Source organism: Neofelis nebulosa, chromosome 18 (assembly GCF_028018385.1).
Source record: "Neofelis nebulosa isolate mNeoNeb1 chromosome 18, mNeoNeb1.pri, whole genome shotgun sequence".
In the NCBI taxonomy this organism is placed as follows: Eukaryota; Metazoa; Chordata; class Mammalia; order Carnivora; family Felidae; genus Neofelis; species Neofelis nebulosa.
Genome location: NC_080799.1, coordinates 1,608,563 through 1,625,604, shown reverse-complemented (window position 1 = coordinate 1,625,604; position 17,042 = coordinate 1,608,563). Strand labels below are relative to the sequence as shown.

The window sequence follows — 17,042 nt, the reverse complement described above, 5'->3', positions numbered from 1 at the left end:
TGGCAGGTTGGGCCCCCACGCGCTGTGCAGGGCCAGCCCTCGGGGCTGCTGACCTGCACTATGAAGCCGGGGAGGCCCGAGGAGCTTCCCGCGCCCTGCCTCTCTGAGCGGTCAGGACGCCACGGTGAGCGTGGGTCCCCGTGTCCCCGCAGCGGTCTCCTTGCTTGGGCTGCCGGGCTGGGAGCGCTGAGGACCCTCGTTCGGCACCTGTGCGGTCTCACCTGGTCAGCACTGGCCACTGTGGCCCCCGTGTCCACAGCTTGGACGTACAGCTCTAAAAAAACTTGTTGAAACACATTCTCACGGCATAGAAACTTTTCCAAGAGTGAAGAGAGCAGAGTTCTGCTGCTGTGTTTGGGGTCTTGCTTGTTCTTGAACATTTTCTATTTTTTCCCTGTTCTTTTTTTCATACAGATGTGTCAAAAAATTTTTGTAAAAATATTTATTTTTGAGAGAGAGAGAGAGACAGAGACAGAGACAGAGTGTGAGTTGGGGAGGGACAGAGAGACGGGGAGACACAGGATCCGAAGCAGGCTCCAGGCTCCGAGCTGTCGGCAGAGCCCGCTGCGGGGCTAGAACTCACGGACCGCGAGATCATGACCTGGGCGAAGTCGGACGCTCAACCGACTGAGCCACCTGGGCACCCCACACACAGATGCGTTTTTCATCTCGTTGATCTTACTTTCTGGTTTTGCTTTTCTCAGTGTGTGTATTTTTTGGTGTCAAAAGATCCACACGTGTTAGCATTTCGGAATCTTGTTCCTGTCACCTCTCCTTACTGTTTTCATGGCGTTGAGTGTGCCCTATTGTACGAAACCAACCTAGGTGTGCCCCCAGCCCCGGCGGTTGCGGGTTGTGTGACGTGGGCATGCAGCCTCACTGCTTTGTGCCTCTGTGCCCCCGTCATGAGACGAGGGCCGTGGTAGTTCATGGCCTTGTCTTCTGGGATTCTTCTTTTTGATTTGGACCTAGTTACTGAGTCTAGCAGTTGTCTATCAAGTGGACAGAGTCTCAGAGAATGTTTTGTCACATGTCCGGTGGGTGGTTTTCTTGAGGGCATAACCTTTTTGGTGATTTGCCCTGCAGCGTCCGTGGGATAGTTTTGCTGCTTGGATTGCCCCCATTTTTCTGCAAATGACCAGGGTTCTGAGTTGTGCGTAGGAAACACGGGAATTCGTCTGTAGGTCCTGGGCCCATCTCCAGGGGTTTTGATTCCATGGATTGAGAGGTGGATGTGTGTGGACTGGAATGACTCTGGATGATGTAGACCGTTGTTCCCATTCCAGATGACCCACCCTGTTATGGTGCCCCCACCTGCGGAACCCCACGTGTGCCATTGTCCTGTCCAGTGAGTGCGCCCCCCGTGTTCTCCCCGTGCCCTGTGCTGCTGTGGCAACTGCCTGCCCCCTCCTTGTCCAGCGGCAAGTCTCATGAGTAGACGGCACCCATGTGAGAACCTACTTACTGTCCATTATTGAGCTTTTTTTTTTTTTTAAATGTGAAAGACAGTGACGTGGGGAATGTGTGCCGGGCAGCCGCTGTGGAAAGCAGTATGGCGGTTCCTCAGAACACCAAGGATGGAATGATCCAGCTACCCCACTTGTGTGTATATAGCCAGGAATCAGAAGCACAGACTCGAACACATAGCTGTGCGCCCGTGTTCACAGCTGCGTCCGCGACAGCTGATGGGGAGATGGTGATGGAGAGACAAGGCAGGGTCTGTCCACATGCTGGAGTATTGTGCAGCCTCAGGGGAGAAGGACACTCTGACCCAGAAGATGGGTGAGCCTTTCCGACGCGGTGCTCAGTGACGTCAGCCACAGAAGGACCGCATGGCCCCCCTCACGTCCAGTCCACAGACACAGTAGGCGGGGGTGCCCGGGGTTGGGGACGGGTGTGGAGGGGCGTTCGACGAGGACCCGGTTTTAGTTTGGGAAGATGAGAAAGTTCTGCAGGTGAAGGCCCTTGATGCCCCGAGCTGGATGCTTAAAGGTGGTTAAGAGGGTAAATGTCGCGTTAGGAGTATTTTACCACAGGAGGACAGACTGCCACCCCACCTACGTAGGCACGTACCGTTGCTTCCTTGACACGCATTCCCTGAAGAGCGCTTCCGGGTTGGCGGGCGGGGACTCCCCTCTTGGTTATGTTTCTTACCTTGTCCAACCGCCCGACCCTCCTTGGGGTCGTGGGGGCTGCACGGCCAGGTCACGGGAGCCACACACCCGCACAGGGAAGCTGTCCCGGTTGACGGAGACCTGGGGATGAGCGAGTTCACCCTTGCTGTTGTCTCTGCTGCCCCCAGATGCCTCCCGAACACCTTCAGCTGTGCCCCAGGGGACCTGGTCAGTTCAAGTCCCTCGGAGCCTGATCTACCCACGTCCTTTCCTAGGGCGTGTTTTCACAGCAAGCCGAGTGCTGGGGCAGCTTCCTGAGAGGTCACCTGTAGCCAGGACCCCTGTCCCTGGCTCAGCCTTCTGGCTTTAGAGCGTCCACTTGTTGCAAAACCCACCTCTCTGTCTCTCCTTTTTCTTGTGCGGAACATTCCGGAACGATCGCCCTCCATGTACCATTTCTAACTAAAGCTCCTACACGGTGGTCCTCCAGCAGAACGTGTTTTCCTTTTTGATCAGCTGCAGACCTGAGGGTCTGCAGGACTCCACGCAGTTTAACGTACCGATTACTTATTTCACGTTGGACTTTATGTTCCTCAGTTATGTAACGAGGTGTGACAACTTCACCGTCATCGTCACCTGTGCCTTGTCCTTGTTCCCACATGGTGTTAAGTGGGTTGGCTGGTGCACCTCAGGAGACGGTTGTCCAGGTTCCCGTCTCTTCCTGCTCCTGTGCGGTTGACGGCTGCGCGAGGGTTGTCGGGCGCTCGCACTGCACCATGCCTGGGTCTCAGGGCTTTGGAGATAGGCCCGAGGAGCCCTGTCGCGCTGGCGCGTCAGCCTGCGGTTGTCTGGACCGTGACTGAACCCGCTCTCTTTCCTCGAAGATGTCCTGCCTTCTCGCTGTCGCTGAGGTCGGTGGGAGATTCTGGAGCGTGGCCAAGAGTTTTCTGTGCTTTGGGTTTTTAGTGCTGTTGGGAGTGACCAGAAGGGCCCTGGGTCTCGTTGCAGCCAGAGTCGCAGGCCACCAAGGGAAAGGCTGTCCGGTGGTGGCGTGAGGCCGGGGCGGGTGTGGGCATCGTGCACGCGTTCTAGTCTTGTGCATTGGGGCACGTGGGGGAGGCGGGCCCCGCAGCCCACGTCCTTGCTCTGCGAGGAGGGGGTGGCTCAATGGTGGCACCTGGGATTCGGGGGTTGGGACTGTGGCCAAGGACCATCCCGGCGGAGAGTCCGCCACGGGCGTGTGAGCCAGATCCTCGTGCCTGTGGTTTGTGCGGGGACGACCCACCTGCTCCGGGAGGGGCAGCGAGGGCTCGGGCGACCTCGGCCGCCCACGTCCCCCGCCTCGGGCGAAGGGGGCCACGTCGGCAGGCCCGGTGTTCTCTGGGGGAGGGGAGGAAAAGCAGATTTGCTGCTTGCTTCGTTGGTGGGGCCAGGACCCGGATGGCCGCCCAGAAGTCCGGCAGTACTTGGCCGCCTGATGGCTTCCGTGTGAGTGTTGAGCGGAGGGGACAGAGACCCCGGCCTCCTGGGCGCGGCGCGGCGGGTGTGTGTACGTGCGCGCGCGTGTGTGGGCGGCCCGTGCACACTGGCCTGGGTCCCAGGGGACGCGGGTGCCCGCCGTCAGTGGGATGGAGCATCTCAGAGGGACGGCTCGTTAAGGTCACTTTCCTCCTCTTCTGAGCCGTTGCGGTGTTCCCCTCATCATTAAACTGGCTCGTTTCCATTACCTTCGCTCGGAAGGAGGCCGGAGAGCCCGGTGAGAGTGGGTCTGGGCTCTCCGCCGGCTCTACCGCCAGCTCTGCGGGGGCGGGTTCCGGCCCCAGGGCCCAAAGCTGGTTTCCAAATTGTTGTCAGGTGCTCCCGACCCTGCCGCCTGGGCTCCAGATTCCGGGAAGGCTTTGGCGGGAGGGAGCCGCAGGCCACCCGCCCTCCTGGAGAGAGGACTGCCGCCTCCGCCGCCAGATCCCCGAGAGACTGGGTGGCCCTCTGCTGACGGTCCTCTGCACGGGCCTGAGCGGAAGACGAGGCCGGCAGCCGGCTGGGGGCCGGGGTCTTTTGTGGGTTTGTTTTCAGCAAACTTGGCCTGTGGCTCTGGTAACGGTCTGCACACCCCTTTGATGGAGTAACACAGAGGAACGACCGCTTGAGCGTCTCTGTAGGATGTTTCAGAAAGAAATCCCTCCTGGCTTGAAAAGATTTCCTTCTTTCTGTGCCAGTGTCTTTAAGTCCCAAGGTCATAGAGCTTGAAGAAGCTCCCAGAAGAGTGGGAGCTGACATCCAAGGCCGGCACAGGCTCCCCCTCCTGGGTGACGGTCTTGTGTGAGGTCCCTTAAATCCTCTCGTGGGGAGGAGCACAGGGGTTCCCCCAGGCCCAGTGAGGGGCTTCATCTCGGGGTGGGGGGGGCGTCTGTGAGGGTGACTGAGGGTGGGAGAGCCGGGGGGCACCTGCGGGAGGCGTGTGGCCTACAGAGGCCCAGGGGTGTGAGGACTGGGCTGTGCAGGGCTTCCGCATGGACGGCTGCCGGGCGCCGGTGCTGGGAGCTCACGTTCTCGTCCCGGCGGACCCCGAGAGGCCCCGAGAGGCCCCGCGCACGCACGCCGAGCGCGGCAGGCGGGATGGGGAGCGTCCCTCTTCCGGGAGGTGCCGGTTGTCCTGATACGGCTTGAGGAAGAGCACTGCGAGCCAGGGTGACCTGCCGCGGAGTCCGGGGGCAGTGGGTTGGCGGGTTCGTGTCCAGAGGCAAGGCTGTGGGTGGCGGAGCCCCCGGGCCTGGCCTGGAAATGGGGTGTTTCTGGGAGCCTGGTACCGTGGTGCCGTGAGAGGCCAGGAAGAGGGCCTTCGGGCGCCACGGTGACCAATAGCCACTCCCACAGCTTTGTGACGGACTCTGATTCTGCGGAGGGCGAGTCCTGTGGGTGTAGCTTTGGTCACAGTGCCCGTGGCTCCTTTGGTGACAGAAGAGGCCGTGCTGTCTCGCACGTGCTGCCTGGCCTTGTGCTCGGTCCGTCGGCCTTCGGCTCACCCGCCACCTGCAGGCCAGGGAGCCCCCAGCTTGCGTGCTTTGTGCTGTGTCTGGAACGTTCCCACTGAGCTGGGTGTTTTCATTCTCTCGGAGACGTTGGCGTGTGTTCTGAGTTACGGCGTTGAGTTACCAGGAGCCAGATTGAGGTCCAGCGCTGCTCAAAGACCATTGCACCCTGGGGCACTTTTAATGCCCTGGACCCGCTTCCTCGTCTCTGTGGGGGACGGGGCAGCAGCAGGGCTGTCCTGAAGGGGAACCCACACGGCCAGGCTGAGCAGCTTGAACGTGACAAAGCACAGACTGCGGGTGTCTCTTACTGTTGCTGGTTGGAGGGAGGAGGGGGGAGAGGAGGGCACGCTGACCCATGCCGAGCACCCCTGCACCTCATCTCCCCTCCTCTGCACGGTGACGCTGTCGGCTGGCTATTGATCGCTTTTTACGGGTGAACTAAAATCCTGTCAAATAAAAGTAATTCACCTGATGTTACGTGGCCAGTGGCGGGCTGTGGTTTGAACCCAGGTTGGGGTGCGTGTGCAGTGCCCCCACCACACTGGCCCGGGGACGGTGCGCGGGGCTTGAGCTGTCCCAGGTCTGGGACTCACAGAATGAGGTCCCCTCCGGGCAATGGCTGATGCTAACGTGTGTTGTTGGTCCCGCAGGACCCCGGAAGACCTTTCCAGGTTCATCGTTGACCTGCAGCAGCGAGAACTTGCCTTGCAGGACCGGAACAATGTCATCACCAGCAGGTAGGCCTGCTGGCCCCGGTGGTCGTGGGGGGCATTGGCTTCGGACAGCGGGGGTGCCAGGGAGCGTGCGTCCCCTGGGCTTGGCTCGGGAACAGCTGTGCGTCACTGTTCCCTCGGCCTGAGTGAGCGGGGGCTGGGCCGGTCTTGCGGGTGAAGGGTGCCCCCCGTTTCTGTCCCACGGTGGGGACCCTGTCGAGGCAGCATGTAGCTGCCGGGCCGCCCGCCGCCTTCCTGGTGCTCTGGGGGGCCACGAGAAGGATGTGCGCCTGGACCGGGAACCTCTTTGTCTTTGCCGGCCTGTCTTTGTGGCCTGGGCTCCGACTGACCCCTTGATGGTGTGGACCCCAGGCTGCGGTGGATGGGTGGCGGGGGGAAGCGTCTGCGTGTTTGTGCCCTGTGTGCGCAGAGAGGAATGGAAGCCGGGACGCCCCTGGTGGCGAGTAACAGGAAAACCCGCCCCCGCGGCGGCACAGCGAGGAAGGAGTCCCGTTCCCGGAGGGAGGCCCGCCGGCCAGCCGCTGCGTGACTTCTCCGGTGCTAGGTTTTTCCTCCTGACACCGAATGCCACTTGAGGCCAGCTGGCGCTCTGTCAGTCCGCCCCATTCTGACACGACCCCACAGGTGGAGGGCTCGGTCCCACACGCTGCCCCCACTCCAGACCCTGGTCTCCAGTCCTGGGTTCCCCGGGTGCCTGCAAACGCAGGGTTTCCCTCGGCACCCCAGCCTCGTTCGAGGATTTGCTAGAACAGCTCAGAATTCGGGAAATCGCTTCACGTGCAGTCACTGGTTTGTGACAAAGAATGTGTTCCGAGCAGCCAGCTGGGGGGGGGGCCGGGGGTGAGGGGTGGGGGTGCACAGCTTCCGTGTCATCTCTGGGCCTGCCCCTCTCAGCACCTGGGCCTGCTCTCCAGCTCAGAAGCTGTCTGAGCCCCGCTCTGGGGTGTTTATGGAGTTTCCGTGCTGAAGTCGCTGGCTCTTGGTGAAGAGCTCAGCCCCCACCCTGCGGTCCCCAACCTGGAAGTCCTAGCCCCCCCAGTATGTGATTGGTCGCTCCAGCCACTCCTGTGGTCCCCTCGTTAGCTTGGATGGGGCTGGGGTCGTGAGGGGCTTGTTACGAGTGACGAAATGCCCCTCTCACCTCAGAAGCCCAGGCTCTTAGGAGCTCAGTGCTGGGAGAGGGGACAGAGACTAAATGCTTGTCCTTAGGCCACTCCCAGGCTCTCCCAGGGTTGTCTTCCTCCCTTTTCTGGCGACCCGTCCGCAGGCACGAAGGAGAGACCTGCGCCCCACTGCCGGCGCGTCCCCCTCCGGCCTCCTCGGCCTGCCCCAGAGCTCTTCCGGAGGGACGGGGCTGCCCCGACGCTGCGGCTCGTCCACGTCCCGCGGGGACCCCTCAAGGGGCGGGACAGCTGCAGGGGTCTGTGACGAGGCAGCCTCAGCCCTCTGTGGACGTGGCGTCTTAAGGATTCATTAGGAGCCAGAGGGAAGGTTTTCTTATTTTGGGGGTTGATGTCACTTTGAAAATGGGCTTTTAGAAGCATCTGGTTATGTTGGACATAATCACGTCAATTTAGCTTAAGAACCTCAAATGGTAAAGATTGCCTTTTGCTTTCAAAGCTACTGTCAGATGAAACGGGCGTTAAAAGTGACTTGAAATTGAAGCTTTTACATTTTTCTAGACGATCTTCTTCATTTTACTTTGAATTTGGGACAGAACGAACTGTCAGAGGGAAGAAAACTTGTCTTCATTTTTCTCAGGCCCAGCTGTGAGGTGGCAGGAAGGCCGGCTTCCGTGTGCGGGGACGTGGGGGCGCAGGGGCCCGCTGTGCACTGGCTTGCAGGTGTGAGTGCGGAGTGACCTTTGCATTGATCCCTTTCGGGATTGGCTTGGGCATGGCCTCTGCCTCAGGCAGCAGTCCCCCCCCCCCCCCCCCCCCCCCGGGGACCCCCAGGCACCTTGTCCTTCTCCTGGTCCCCTCTGAGAGTGAGGCAGCCACCCCGGAGTCTGTCTCGAGCAGCAGTTTCCCCCCACCCCCCCCGGGGACCCTCAGGCACCTTGTCCTTCTCCTGGTCCCCTCTGAGAGTGAGGCAGCCACCCCGGAGTCTCTCAGGCAGCAGTCCCCCATGGGGATCCCCAGGCACCTTGTCCTCCTGGTCCCCTCTGAGAGTGAGTGGCCACCTCAGAGCAAGGGCACATCTCAGGCGTCCCTGGGAGCAGGCCCTTGGTGTCGCACTCCGTCCGCACACGGCCACCAGGGCGGACCGGCTGTCACGGCGTGGCCGTGTGTAGGGCCACGGCCCCGTGGGAGGAGCTGAGCGCTTGGGTGATAGGGGAGGCCAGGTGGCTCCCGCTGTGCTTGTTCGTGATAGATCCGTGTGTGGGCCCCGGGAAGAGATGGTGGGGGGCCCTTGACATGTGGCCCTTCCTGACCGGGACAGAGAGGTCTTGTGGCCTGGCATCCTTCGTGCTGGTAGGCTGCCGGGCAGCCGCTGGTCCCGTGGGCAAGAAGGCGACGTGGGCTGGTCATGGCCTTCTGCGTGGAGGGCAGGGAGGCCTGGCCAGGACGGCAGACCTCACTTCTCACGTTCGCGGCCAGTGAAGCAGAAATTGAGGGCACGTGGGAAGAGGCACCATGGCCAGCGGCCGAGAATGGGGGGTCTCTGCAGGTGCAGGCACGCAGGGGGCAGGGCCTGAGGGTTCAGAGGGCCTTCCCGCTCACACAAGCAGGGGAGCAAGCGACTTGAGGCCGTGGTGCCCAGGCCGGAGGGTGGGCCCTGTGAGTTTGGGCCCCAGGCATTTCTTCTGGTCTGTCCCTCACCGGGTCCTTCCGTGGCGGCTTCGAGTCAGGCTGCACCAGCCTCGCCGTGGGTCATTCAGGGAAGGATCTGGTGCTCTAGTGTCCTGCACTCGCCTCACTTGGGGGAGGTGAGGGAAGGCACATCCCTGGGCCACGGCTGGCCAACCCCGGAGTGGAGCGGAGCGTGCCCGTACCTCACTGCTGGCGGGCCTGGTCCCGCACTGCCGCCAGCCTCGCTGGGATTTGTGCCTCCCTCGATGTTCGTGCCCGTGGCCTGGAGGCTGCAAGGCCAGCGGTGGGCTGGGGCATTCAGAGGCAGGAACCTTCCAGAGCCCTCCCAAGTTGCACGGGGGTGGAGGTGTTCTTCTTCCTGTGGTAGAGATGAACTTCGCTGCTGGTTTCATGCACGTTTCCCTGAGTTCTGAGCCCTGATTTCCTTACGTCAAAGTGGGGCGCGTGTCTACCGTGAGGGCTGTTTTGTGGTGTGATAATGGCCCCAGCGTTCATTAGCGCCCTGGGAACGCCCGGAGACGTGGGGCCCTCTGTGGCGTGGGGCCGGGAGTCAGGAGGGTTTCCGGTTGGTGCTAGGGCACCCCTGCCCTTTGAGGGGTGTTGTGAACCCTTAGGCCAGGCTCTCTGCGGTTTCCCCTTCCGTGGCCGTTCTCGGACTGCTGCAGGGCACCAGCGGGCACTGACGCGAAGGGGTTCGGTGGTGCCTTCAGACAGGAGGTTAATTACAGCTCAGGGAATCCTGCCTTTTCGCCGCTGCTGCCGTAGATTTAGTTTTGGTTCTTGGAGGCTGAAGGCTCACGCTCTTTCCCCCCCCCAGGCTGTGTGCCGCAGACACAGGGTGATTGTGGAGGATCTGGGTGTGTCCTGTGACCCCCGTGCTCCGCCCAGAGCTCACGGGATGCTGTTGTGAGCCGCCTCGCCCTCGCCGGGCCTCAGTACACAACCTGTGCAGCGCTCACAGCTGGCTTCTAGAGCCGGGCCACGGCTGGGAGGTTGTTTTCCTTTGGGGCCCAGACCACGGCGCCTGTGACTGGTGTGGGTGCGGGGGTGGGGGAGCATCTGCACCTGTGACAGATGTGGGGGCAGGGGGAGCTGCCACGGGCCCTCGAGAACCAGCCCCGCAGCCCTTGCCCTGCGCGCTGGTGCTGAGGGTCCTGGCACTTGGGGCGGATGAGTCCCGGGACCCTGGGCCGCATCCGTAAGCACATCCGAGCCCCGGGCCGTACCGTCGCTGTAGGTGGTTTGAAGCATGGCATTTTCCTCTGGGTTAGAGCTGCCTCCCGAGAGCCCCCGGTCGCAAGCTGTCAGGGGTCATGAGCCCTGGCGCGCCTGGGGTCACAGTCCTGCCGCACACGGCCAGCAGGTCATTCCCGCCGCTGCCATGAGCGCTGGGCCTTGACTGGGGACGTCTGGGCCTTGTGTGGTGAGGGGACTCGGGTGGGTGGGCGGTCCTCGCACACGCTGCCTGTCTCTGGCTGCGAGCGGCACTGCCCTTGGCTGTGTGCTTTCCCGGCAGCCGGCAGGCCGATGGGTTCTGTGTCACCCCCGAGGGGGGGCAGTTAAGATCAGCATCAGGGTCATAATTCTTTGTGTGGCTCTTTCCCTGCTGTTCGTGTGAAGCATTTGGGCTGTCGTCTCAAACCGCCTGGAGTATGATTAGGCCTTGTCACCTCTGTCACCCTGTGTCTATGTGAGTTACGGTGCTCTCAAGCTGTCCCGAGGCCAGCAGGGCTGGTGACGGCCGCAGAAGATTCACAATGACCGAGGACCTGTTCTCTCTGTGCACGGGGAGCCCTGTGCCTGGAGAGCGGCCAGGTCACTGGCTCGAGGCTCAGGCTGCCCGTGCTGGAGTCCTGGCCCGCCACCGAGTTGCTGTGTGTCTTAGGCAGTAGAATCGCCTCTCTGCCTCACCTGTTGGGACAACGGTGGCGGTAACTGTCACGGGGCTGTCGAGAGCAAAGTACGGAGGTTCTTTCTGTCAGTGTTGGGTGGCCCGGCGCCCGGTGAGGGAACGGGGCAGCGGTGGCCTCTGGGGCGGCCGAGGGCAGGGCGCTGAGAGTTGTCTCCCGTGTGTGGCCGGGGGAGGACGTGGAGGGGCTGGGCCCGTGGTCCCTGGGAAGGACAGTGGTGGCAGGCGAGAGAACCAGACTGGTGGGGTTTTGGTGGGAGCTCGTGGAACAGCAGCCTGCTTTGTGTGTCCACGGGGGGTGACCAGGAAGTCGCTTCAGACGTGCTTATGTTGAGGAGCCCGTGAGGTCAGGTAGAGGTCGTCCCGCCTGGGACCCTGCTGGCCCCGGGGCTTTGCTCAGGTCTCGGCTGCGTTTGAATTGCCCGCCTCAGCTAGGCTTCCCGTCAGATTGGGTGTCACGTATGAAGTGTGTTTTGATCGCGTGCTTGTTTACCTTGACCCTGGCGCGGGGACGTGTCTAGGTCGAGGGAGTCACAGCTGCGGTTCTGGTCAGAGTGACGTCAGGCACGCGGCGAGCGCGTGCGCTGCCGGAGGCGGGTGCCACCAGCGCTGCGGGTGCGCGGCCCTCTGGTCGTTCTCAGTCGCTGAAGCCACAGGCGGTTGTCGAGGCTCCGCCTGCGAAGCGCACCCGGAATCGCAGCGCCGACCCCGCCGGCACCAGCCGTGTCACCGCCGCACCGTGAGGACGGCCCCAGCCGCTCTCCCTGCCCCGTGGGGTCGGTGTAGGAGGCTCCCCTGGAGACGCGTGTCAGACAGATCATGTCCCTCGGGCGGCCTCTGCCGTGAGAAACCTTCTGGGACATTCCGTTTCCCCCGCCAGGAGGACCGTGGCCCGTTGCCGCCCTCGGGGTCCTGCTTCTCTCACCCCTTCCGTCACCATCGTGTGCCCGTGTCCTCGCGTCCTCGCCCCTGCCCGGTGGCCAGATGCAGCGGCAGTCGGGGGTGGGGTGGGAGGGTGCGTGGGCACCTGTGTGGCCCGCAGCGGGCCCGGCGCTGCCCCCTGACTCCCGACGCCTCGTCCCGGCCGTGGTGCGGCCAGCTCTCACCGTGGTCTGCTGTCCCTCACGCTGTGCCGCCTGAGTGGCTTGAAGCCATTCCCACACGTCCCACTAGAGGGTAAACTTGGCTGCTTTGCTTTATTCTAAGTGGTGAGTTTTGTAATTCCCCTTAACGGCTCCCGGAAAGGCTCTTCCTGCTCCGTTTGCGGCTGATGCCCAAGTGGAGACAGCCTGGTGTCCTCGGGGTGGCTGTGACACATGTGTCCCTCCGAGCAGACAGGTGTCGTCACTGAGATCGTGGCCCTGAAGGGCATCGAGTGCTTTACCACGGGCCACGTAAGGCCCGATGGAGTGCTGGCTTGTGCTGGGGCCGGTGTGGGTAACCCCCGTGGGGAGGGGCTGGGGGTGTGCACGCGTGTGTAGGCACGTGTCCTTGCACACGTGTGCTCACACTGGTGCAGAGGCTCTGAGAGGTAGAAGGGTGTTTGGTCAGAGAGACGTAGCTGTTTCTGACCACGAGGTCGATCAGGGAACGTTCCGCGGGCCCAGTAGCTTTTGAGTTAGATCTGGCCGGGACTGTGAAAAACAACAAAAACAAACCAGAGAACAGCATACGTGAGGAGCATGAAGGATGAGAGCTGGGATGTCCCGCCTGCCTCGCGGGCCCCACGCATCTGTCTTGAAGGACACGCTTCGCGCGCCCCCCCCCCCCCCGTCTCGGCCGGGGTCTCTTCTGTCCGCTGGCGCAGACTGCAGGGCCCTGGGTCAGGGCTGCTGGCGAGGCCCCAAGGGCCGTCCCCCGGGAGCACCTGGTTGGGGGGAACCTGCCCGGGATTTCTGTGTCCTGCTCCTGTCCCCGACCCCTGCAGTCCCACGCGGGCCGGCCCCCGGCAGGCTGGACCCCGCAGACGCATGTCTGCCAGGGTGCGGGGCGCCCGCTGCCTGAGCCAGCTTGGTGGCCGGGGAGGTGGGATACGTGTGTCAGCCCACGTGAGTCGAGGCTGCCCACACGGACTTCATTTTCTTCCTCTTCGGAATGGAGGTCGTGACAGTGCCTACGTTCCAGGGGTGGGTGACACGCCTCTACCGAGCACAGCACCAGCCAGCTGTCCGGGCCCAGTGAGAGGCAGCCTTTCTCTGTGTACGAGCCCAGGCAGGTTCCCAGTCTGTGTTTACAGCCCCTTCCGGAAGCTCTCGTGTCTGGTACACACATGTCCACACAGGCCTCTCTCCTCCCCTCAGCCGTGGCGGCGCCCCAACCCTCGGCCGCCTGAGGGGACGTGAGCTGGGCCTTTGAGGTGGTTGGGGCAGGGCAGGTGTGGTCGCTGCGGGACCGCTGCCTTCCTGCACGGGGTCGGCCTGCAGCCGCCCATCACGTTGGTTCTCAAACCCGCTCCCTTCTTGGGCCCGTCAGCAGGAGAAAGAGAACCCAGGAACCTCTGTGCCCGTCGAGGCTGAACGGAGGGATGCTGGGCCTCCCCTTCCACGCCGTCCGGTCGAGGGGTGCCGGCACCTGCCTGCAGTGCCCGTGTTTGGACGTGAGGTGGTGCCCGCCGCTCTGGAAGCCTCTTGCGCCCGCCGGTCCTCGAGCCTCCTCCACGGCCTACACCCCCCCCCCCCCCCCCCCCCCCGCAGGACTGCCGCTCCCAAGCCTATAAATCCTGTGGCCAATTAGAGAGGGGGAGGGAGGAGGGGGGAGCGTGAGGGGAGCGCTGCAGGTGGCAGGCGGCGGGCGTCTTCCCTGATGCCTCTCCTGGAGCCGCGGGCTGCGGTGCTTCCGGCCGTCTCCTGTCCGGTGTTGGCGAGACCCGCAGGGCGGGCGCCTCGAGGTCTCCTGGGGGGCGCAGACCTTCGACTGACACCCTCTCCGGTTCGGCCAGGGAGCATAGGACTTGCCCCCATCATCCGGACCGTGACTGTCCAGCTCCTGTCCGGAGGCCGAGGCCCCTCACCCCTGGGAGAGAGCCCAGTCTGAGGTCCCGAGGGTTTCCTGGTGGTGCCAGCCTGGCACAGGGGCGGGTGTAGGGGGACAGCCTCGGAGCCAAGTCTAGGGCCTGGGTCTGGGGACGTGTCATTTAAGTCTTCCGACAAGCTGGACGACGGAGCCGCGCGTCATCGTGGGGATCGGTGCTTCTCATGGGCCGTGCAGAGCGCAAATCAGGGCGTGCGTGTGGAGCTGTGCTGGCCGTGGCAGCTTTTGGGGCTGGAGACCTCGCCGGCTCCTCTGCCGTGTGGCGCCTGTGGCGTGGCCTCCGAATGGCCCCCAGGTCAGCAAGCGTTTCAAGGCAAGTTCTGGACAGCAGGCCCCACGTCTCCACCCAGCTCCCAGGACCACAGCTTGAGAGGCAAGAAGTGCTCTCAGTCCGTGCCTCGGTTTCCCGCCTGTCCACAGAGAGCTTCTCACGAGAAGGTCCCCGAAGTCCCCTGAGCTCTCTGGACGGAGGGTGGCAGGATTTTCCGTAGGGGGATTGGCGGTGTTGTCGGGAGTCATCAGCCTCCCGCTGGCGGGGCCCTCACCTGGGGTGGCTGCACTCAAGGTGTGCTGCTCCGTGGGGGTGGCGCGTGGGCACGTGTACACGTGTGTCACCTTGGGCCAGCCTCCAGGCCCTTCGCTCCACACGCAGACCCGAGGGTTCTAGGCTGCCCGATGGGACTGTGCTGGGTGAGTTGCCGCATGGTTGGCCTCTGTTGGAGTCCTGCTTGTGACCCAGGAGGTTACCCTGTGCTTGGTGCTCCGGAGTCACCGGAGAGTCACCGCTGTACCCTTGGGGGACAGAGCCTGTCCTCATCGGACTGTCCAGACTCAGGCCCGGTGCCCCTTCTGTGTGCCCTGGAGCTTGTGCACCTGGGGCTGTGCTGGCAGGGACACGAGGTTTGGCCCTGTGGTTCTGCAGGGAGGGGCTGCATAGACGTGATGGCGGGCAGGGTGTAGGACAGCAGTGGGTCAGAAGATCTGGGCTCTGTAGCAGAGGCCAGCCCGGCCCACTCTGTGGGCAGAAGAGGGCAGGTATGGCTGGGGATGTGGGTGTGTGGGTAGGGGAGGGCAGGGTGTGGCTGTGGATAGGGGAGGGCAGGGGAGGGCTGGGTGTGGCTGTGGGTAGGGGAGGGCAGGGGAGGGCTGGGTGTGGCTGTGGGTAGGGGAGGGCAGGGGAGGGCTGGGTGTGGCTGTGGGGAGGGGAGGGCCGGGGAGGGCCGGGGAGGGCAGGGCTCTGGCTGCTCTGGGCTGAGCTGTCCAGCTGCCGCGAGCTCCGGCCACGGGTTGTCAGCCTGCTGCAGCAGCCAGCTCGCATCGTCTCTTGTCAGCCAGAGGAGATGCCATTAATACTTCACGCCCAGACTGTTTTCTTACGTGTTTTGCATTTCCATATTTAAAACGGAATTTGCATATTCATGGCCTTTTAAATAAGTTTTTATTGTTAAGGGACATGCAAGTGGATGAAATGTGAAACTCTCCCTTTTATTCAAGGCCTGGAAAGAATTTTCATCCCCAAGATGAAGTCTCTTTCTGGGCGGTTAGTCCTGCAGCGGTTCTGTAGGAAAATCACCCGGGAAGCCAGCGTGTCAGGGGTTCGGGTGGCCGTGCCCTCGGCCACACTGGGCGGGGCCCGCGGCCTGCGTCCCTGTCTCTTGCCAGGCCCGGGCCGTGCCTCGCCTCTGACTCTCCCTGGCCAGGCCTGGCCTTCCTCTGGGAGCGGGGGCAGAACGTCAGGTAGACGGGACTGAGCCCTTCCCTGCAGACCAGAGAGCCTTCCGGGCGGACCCAGGCTGCTTCCCAGAGAGCCCTCCTCCCCGGGCCTGCGCACTCCCTGGCGGTGTGGGCAGTGTCCGCCTTGCTTCATGCCGCACCGGCTGCGGACGGGCACCCGAGGGAGCCTCTGCGGGAGAAGACCCAGCCCCGGGTGAGGCGGCGGCGGTGTTCCCGCTCTGCCGACGGCGTGGGACTTGGACAGAGCCGGTCGCCCTCCTCCGGTCTCGTCTGTGGGGAGGGGCCAGGCGCCTGTCCGCTCCTTCGGGGTCATGATTTTAGGCGTGTGTGAGGTGCTGGCCTGGGTCTGGCCTGGGTCTGCTGGTACTCCTGTTTCCCTGAGTTCGGGCGCCGGTCAGCTTGGCCGAGCTTCTGGGACGTGTGGGTGGCGGGGAGCTTGAGTGGAGTCACCGAGGACCGGCGAGGAGCAGGGTGCCCTGGACGTCCATTGGCCTTGGGGTCTTGCGTGGACGCCGAGATTGGCTCACGGAGACGGCTCACGGGCTGTCCGGGCTTCTGAACCCCCCAGAGTCGTGGCCACGGCGGCCTGCCCCGTGGTCAGTGTGGTGCGGAGTAGCCAAACGAGGGCTCCTTAGAGCCCGAACGAGAGAACTCCGCTCTGGAAGGTCCTTGGAGCAGCCAGGGCGACTGAGGCTGAGGAGGGAAGCCTGGCTCGACACCGCCCTGGGTCGCTGACGGGGCCAGCCGGGAGCGCAGTGCTTCCTGGCCGCTGGGCTCCTTCTTGTTTTCATGGTATTTTTTTCTCGTCTCAGGCAGGGCCTTCGTATGTAGCACACAAAGGCCTAGAAGACAAAATGACAAGTTTTCAACGTTTTCATACAGTCGGACGTGTGGGGCAGAGCACACTCTCGGCAAAGCCAGAAACGAGGTCTCACAGTCTGTATGGACTAGTCCTGCAGTGTTTCTGACCATGAACCTGGGCGCCCTGGGCTGCAGACCCCTGGGCGTCACCCTCACTGCCCTGCCCGAGTGGAGGGTGGGCTGCCGCGGACCGTGACGGCAGCCCTCAGCGTGAGCGCCTGCTCCTGGCCCCACGGCAGCGTGACGGGCAGCGTCTGCTTCCGTCGGGCCGGCCATCCCCGCGCACCCGGATTCACAGACGCGGTGTCAGAAGTGCGTGCCCCCGAGCTGCAGGTGCCTGGTCTCCACACGGACACCCTCGTGCTGGGTGCATGCTGGTCACCCTTGGGGGGTGGTCTTGGACGCCCCTTCACGTCGCAGCCTTGAAGGCCTCCCCCGGTTTCTTCCTGTAGCTGGAGGGCCGTCTCAGGGTGTGTCCTTTGTTCCACCGGCCTCCAGAAGTGTTTGAAAGACAGTTTTTTCTGGCACTTTTGTTGTGTTTTCCACCTGCTCAGGGCTCTGTCCCGGTGACCGGTCCCTCTGGAGACCAGGGGCAGGCGCAGAGATGGGGCTGGGTTAGACGCCCAGGGCCACACACGCTGTGGGCCCAAGTGGAAGGCGGAGGGGACACCTGGGCACACTTTCCTTGGCCAACCGTGTCTGCAGACCTTGACCTGGGGAGGGGAAGGGCCGAGCTGGAGGCTGGCTGCTCGTGGCCGACAGACTCCCTTTTTCGGAGGTCACACCAGGGAGCCGTTTCCAGTCCGGCTCCGCGG

At 63.1% G+C, this 17,042-nt stretch overlaps 1 protein-coding gene across 5 annotated transcripts in view; it reads left to right on the top strand.

Moving 5' to 3' along the window:
- Positions 1–17,042, top strand: part of MAD1L1 (mitotic arrest deficient 1 like 1) — a 318,460-nt gene that overhangs the window by 52,463 nt on the left and 248,955 nt on the right. For 3 of the 5 annotated variants that reach the window (XM_058712036.1, XM_058712034.1, XM_058712033.1), the window contains exon 10: positions 5,797–5,883. The exons of 1 other annotated variant lie outside the window; for it this stretch is intronic. In XM_058712036.1, the coding sequence (XP_058568019.1) occupies positions 5,797–5,883 (87 nt within the window). Of the gene's footprint in view, positions 1–5,796; positions 5,884–17,042 lie in introns of those variants that run through there. One more of the 5 variants, XM_058712038.1, reaches the window with a different exon arrangement.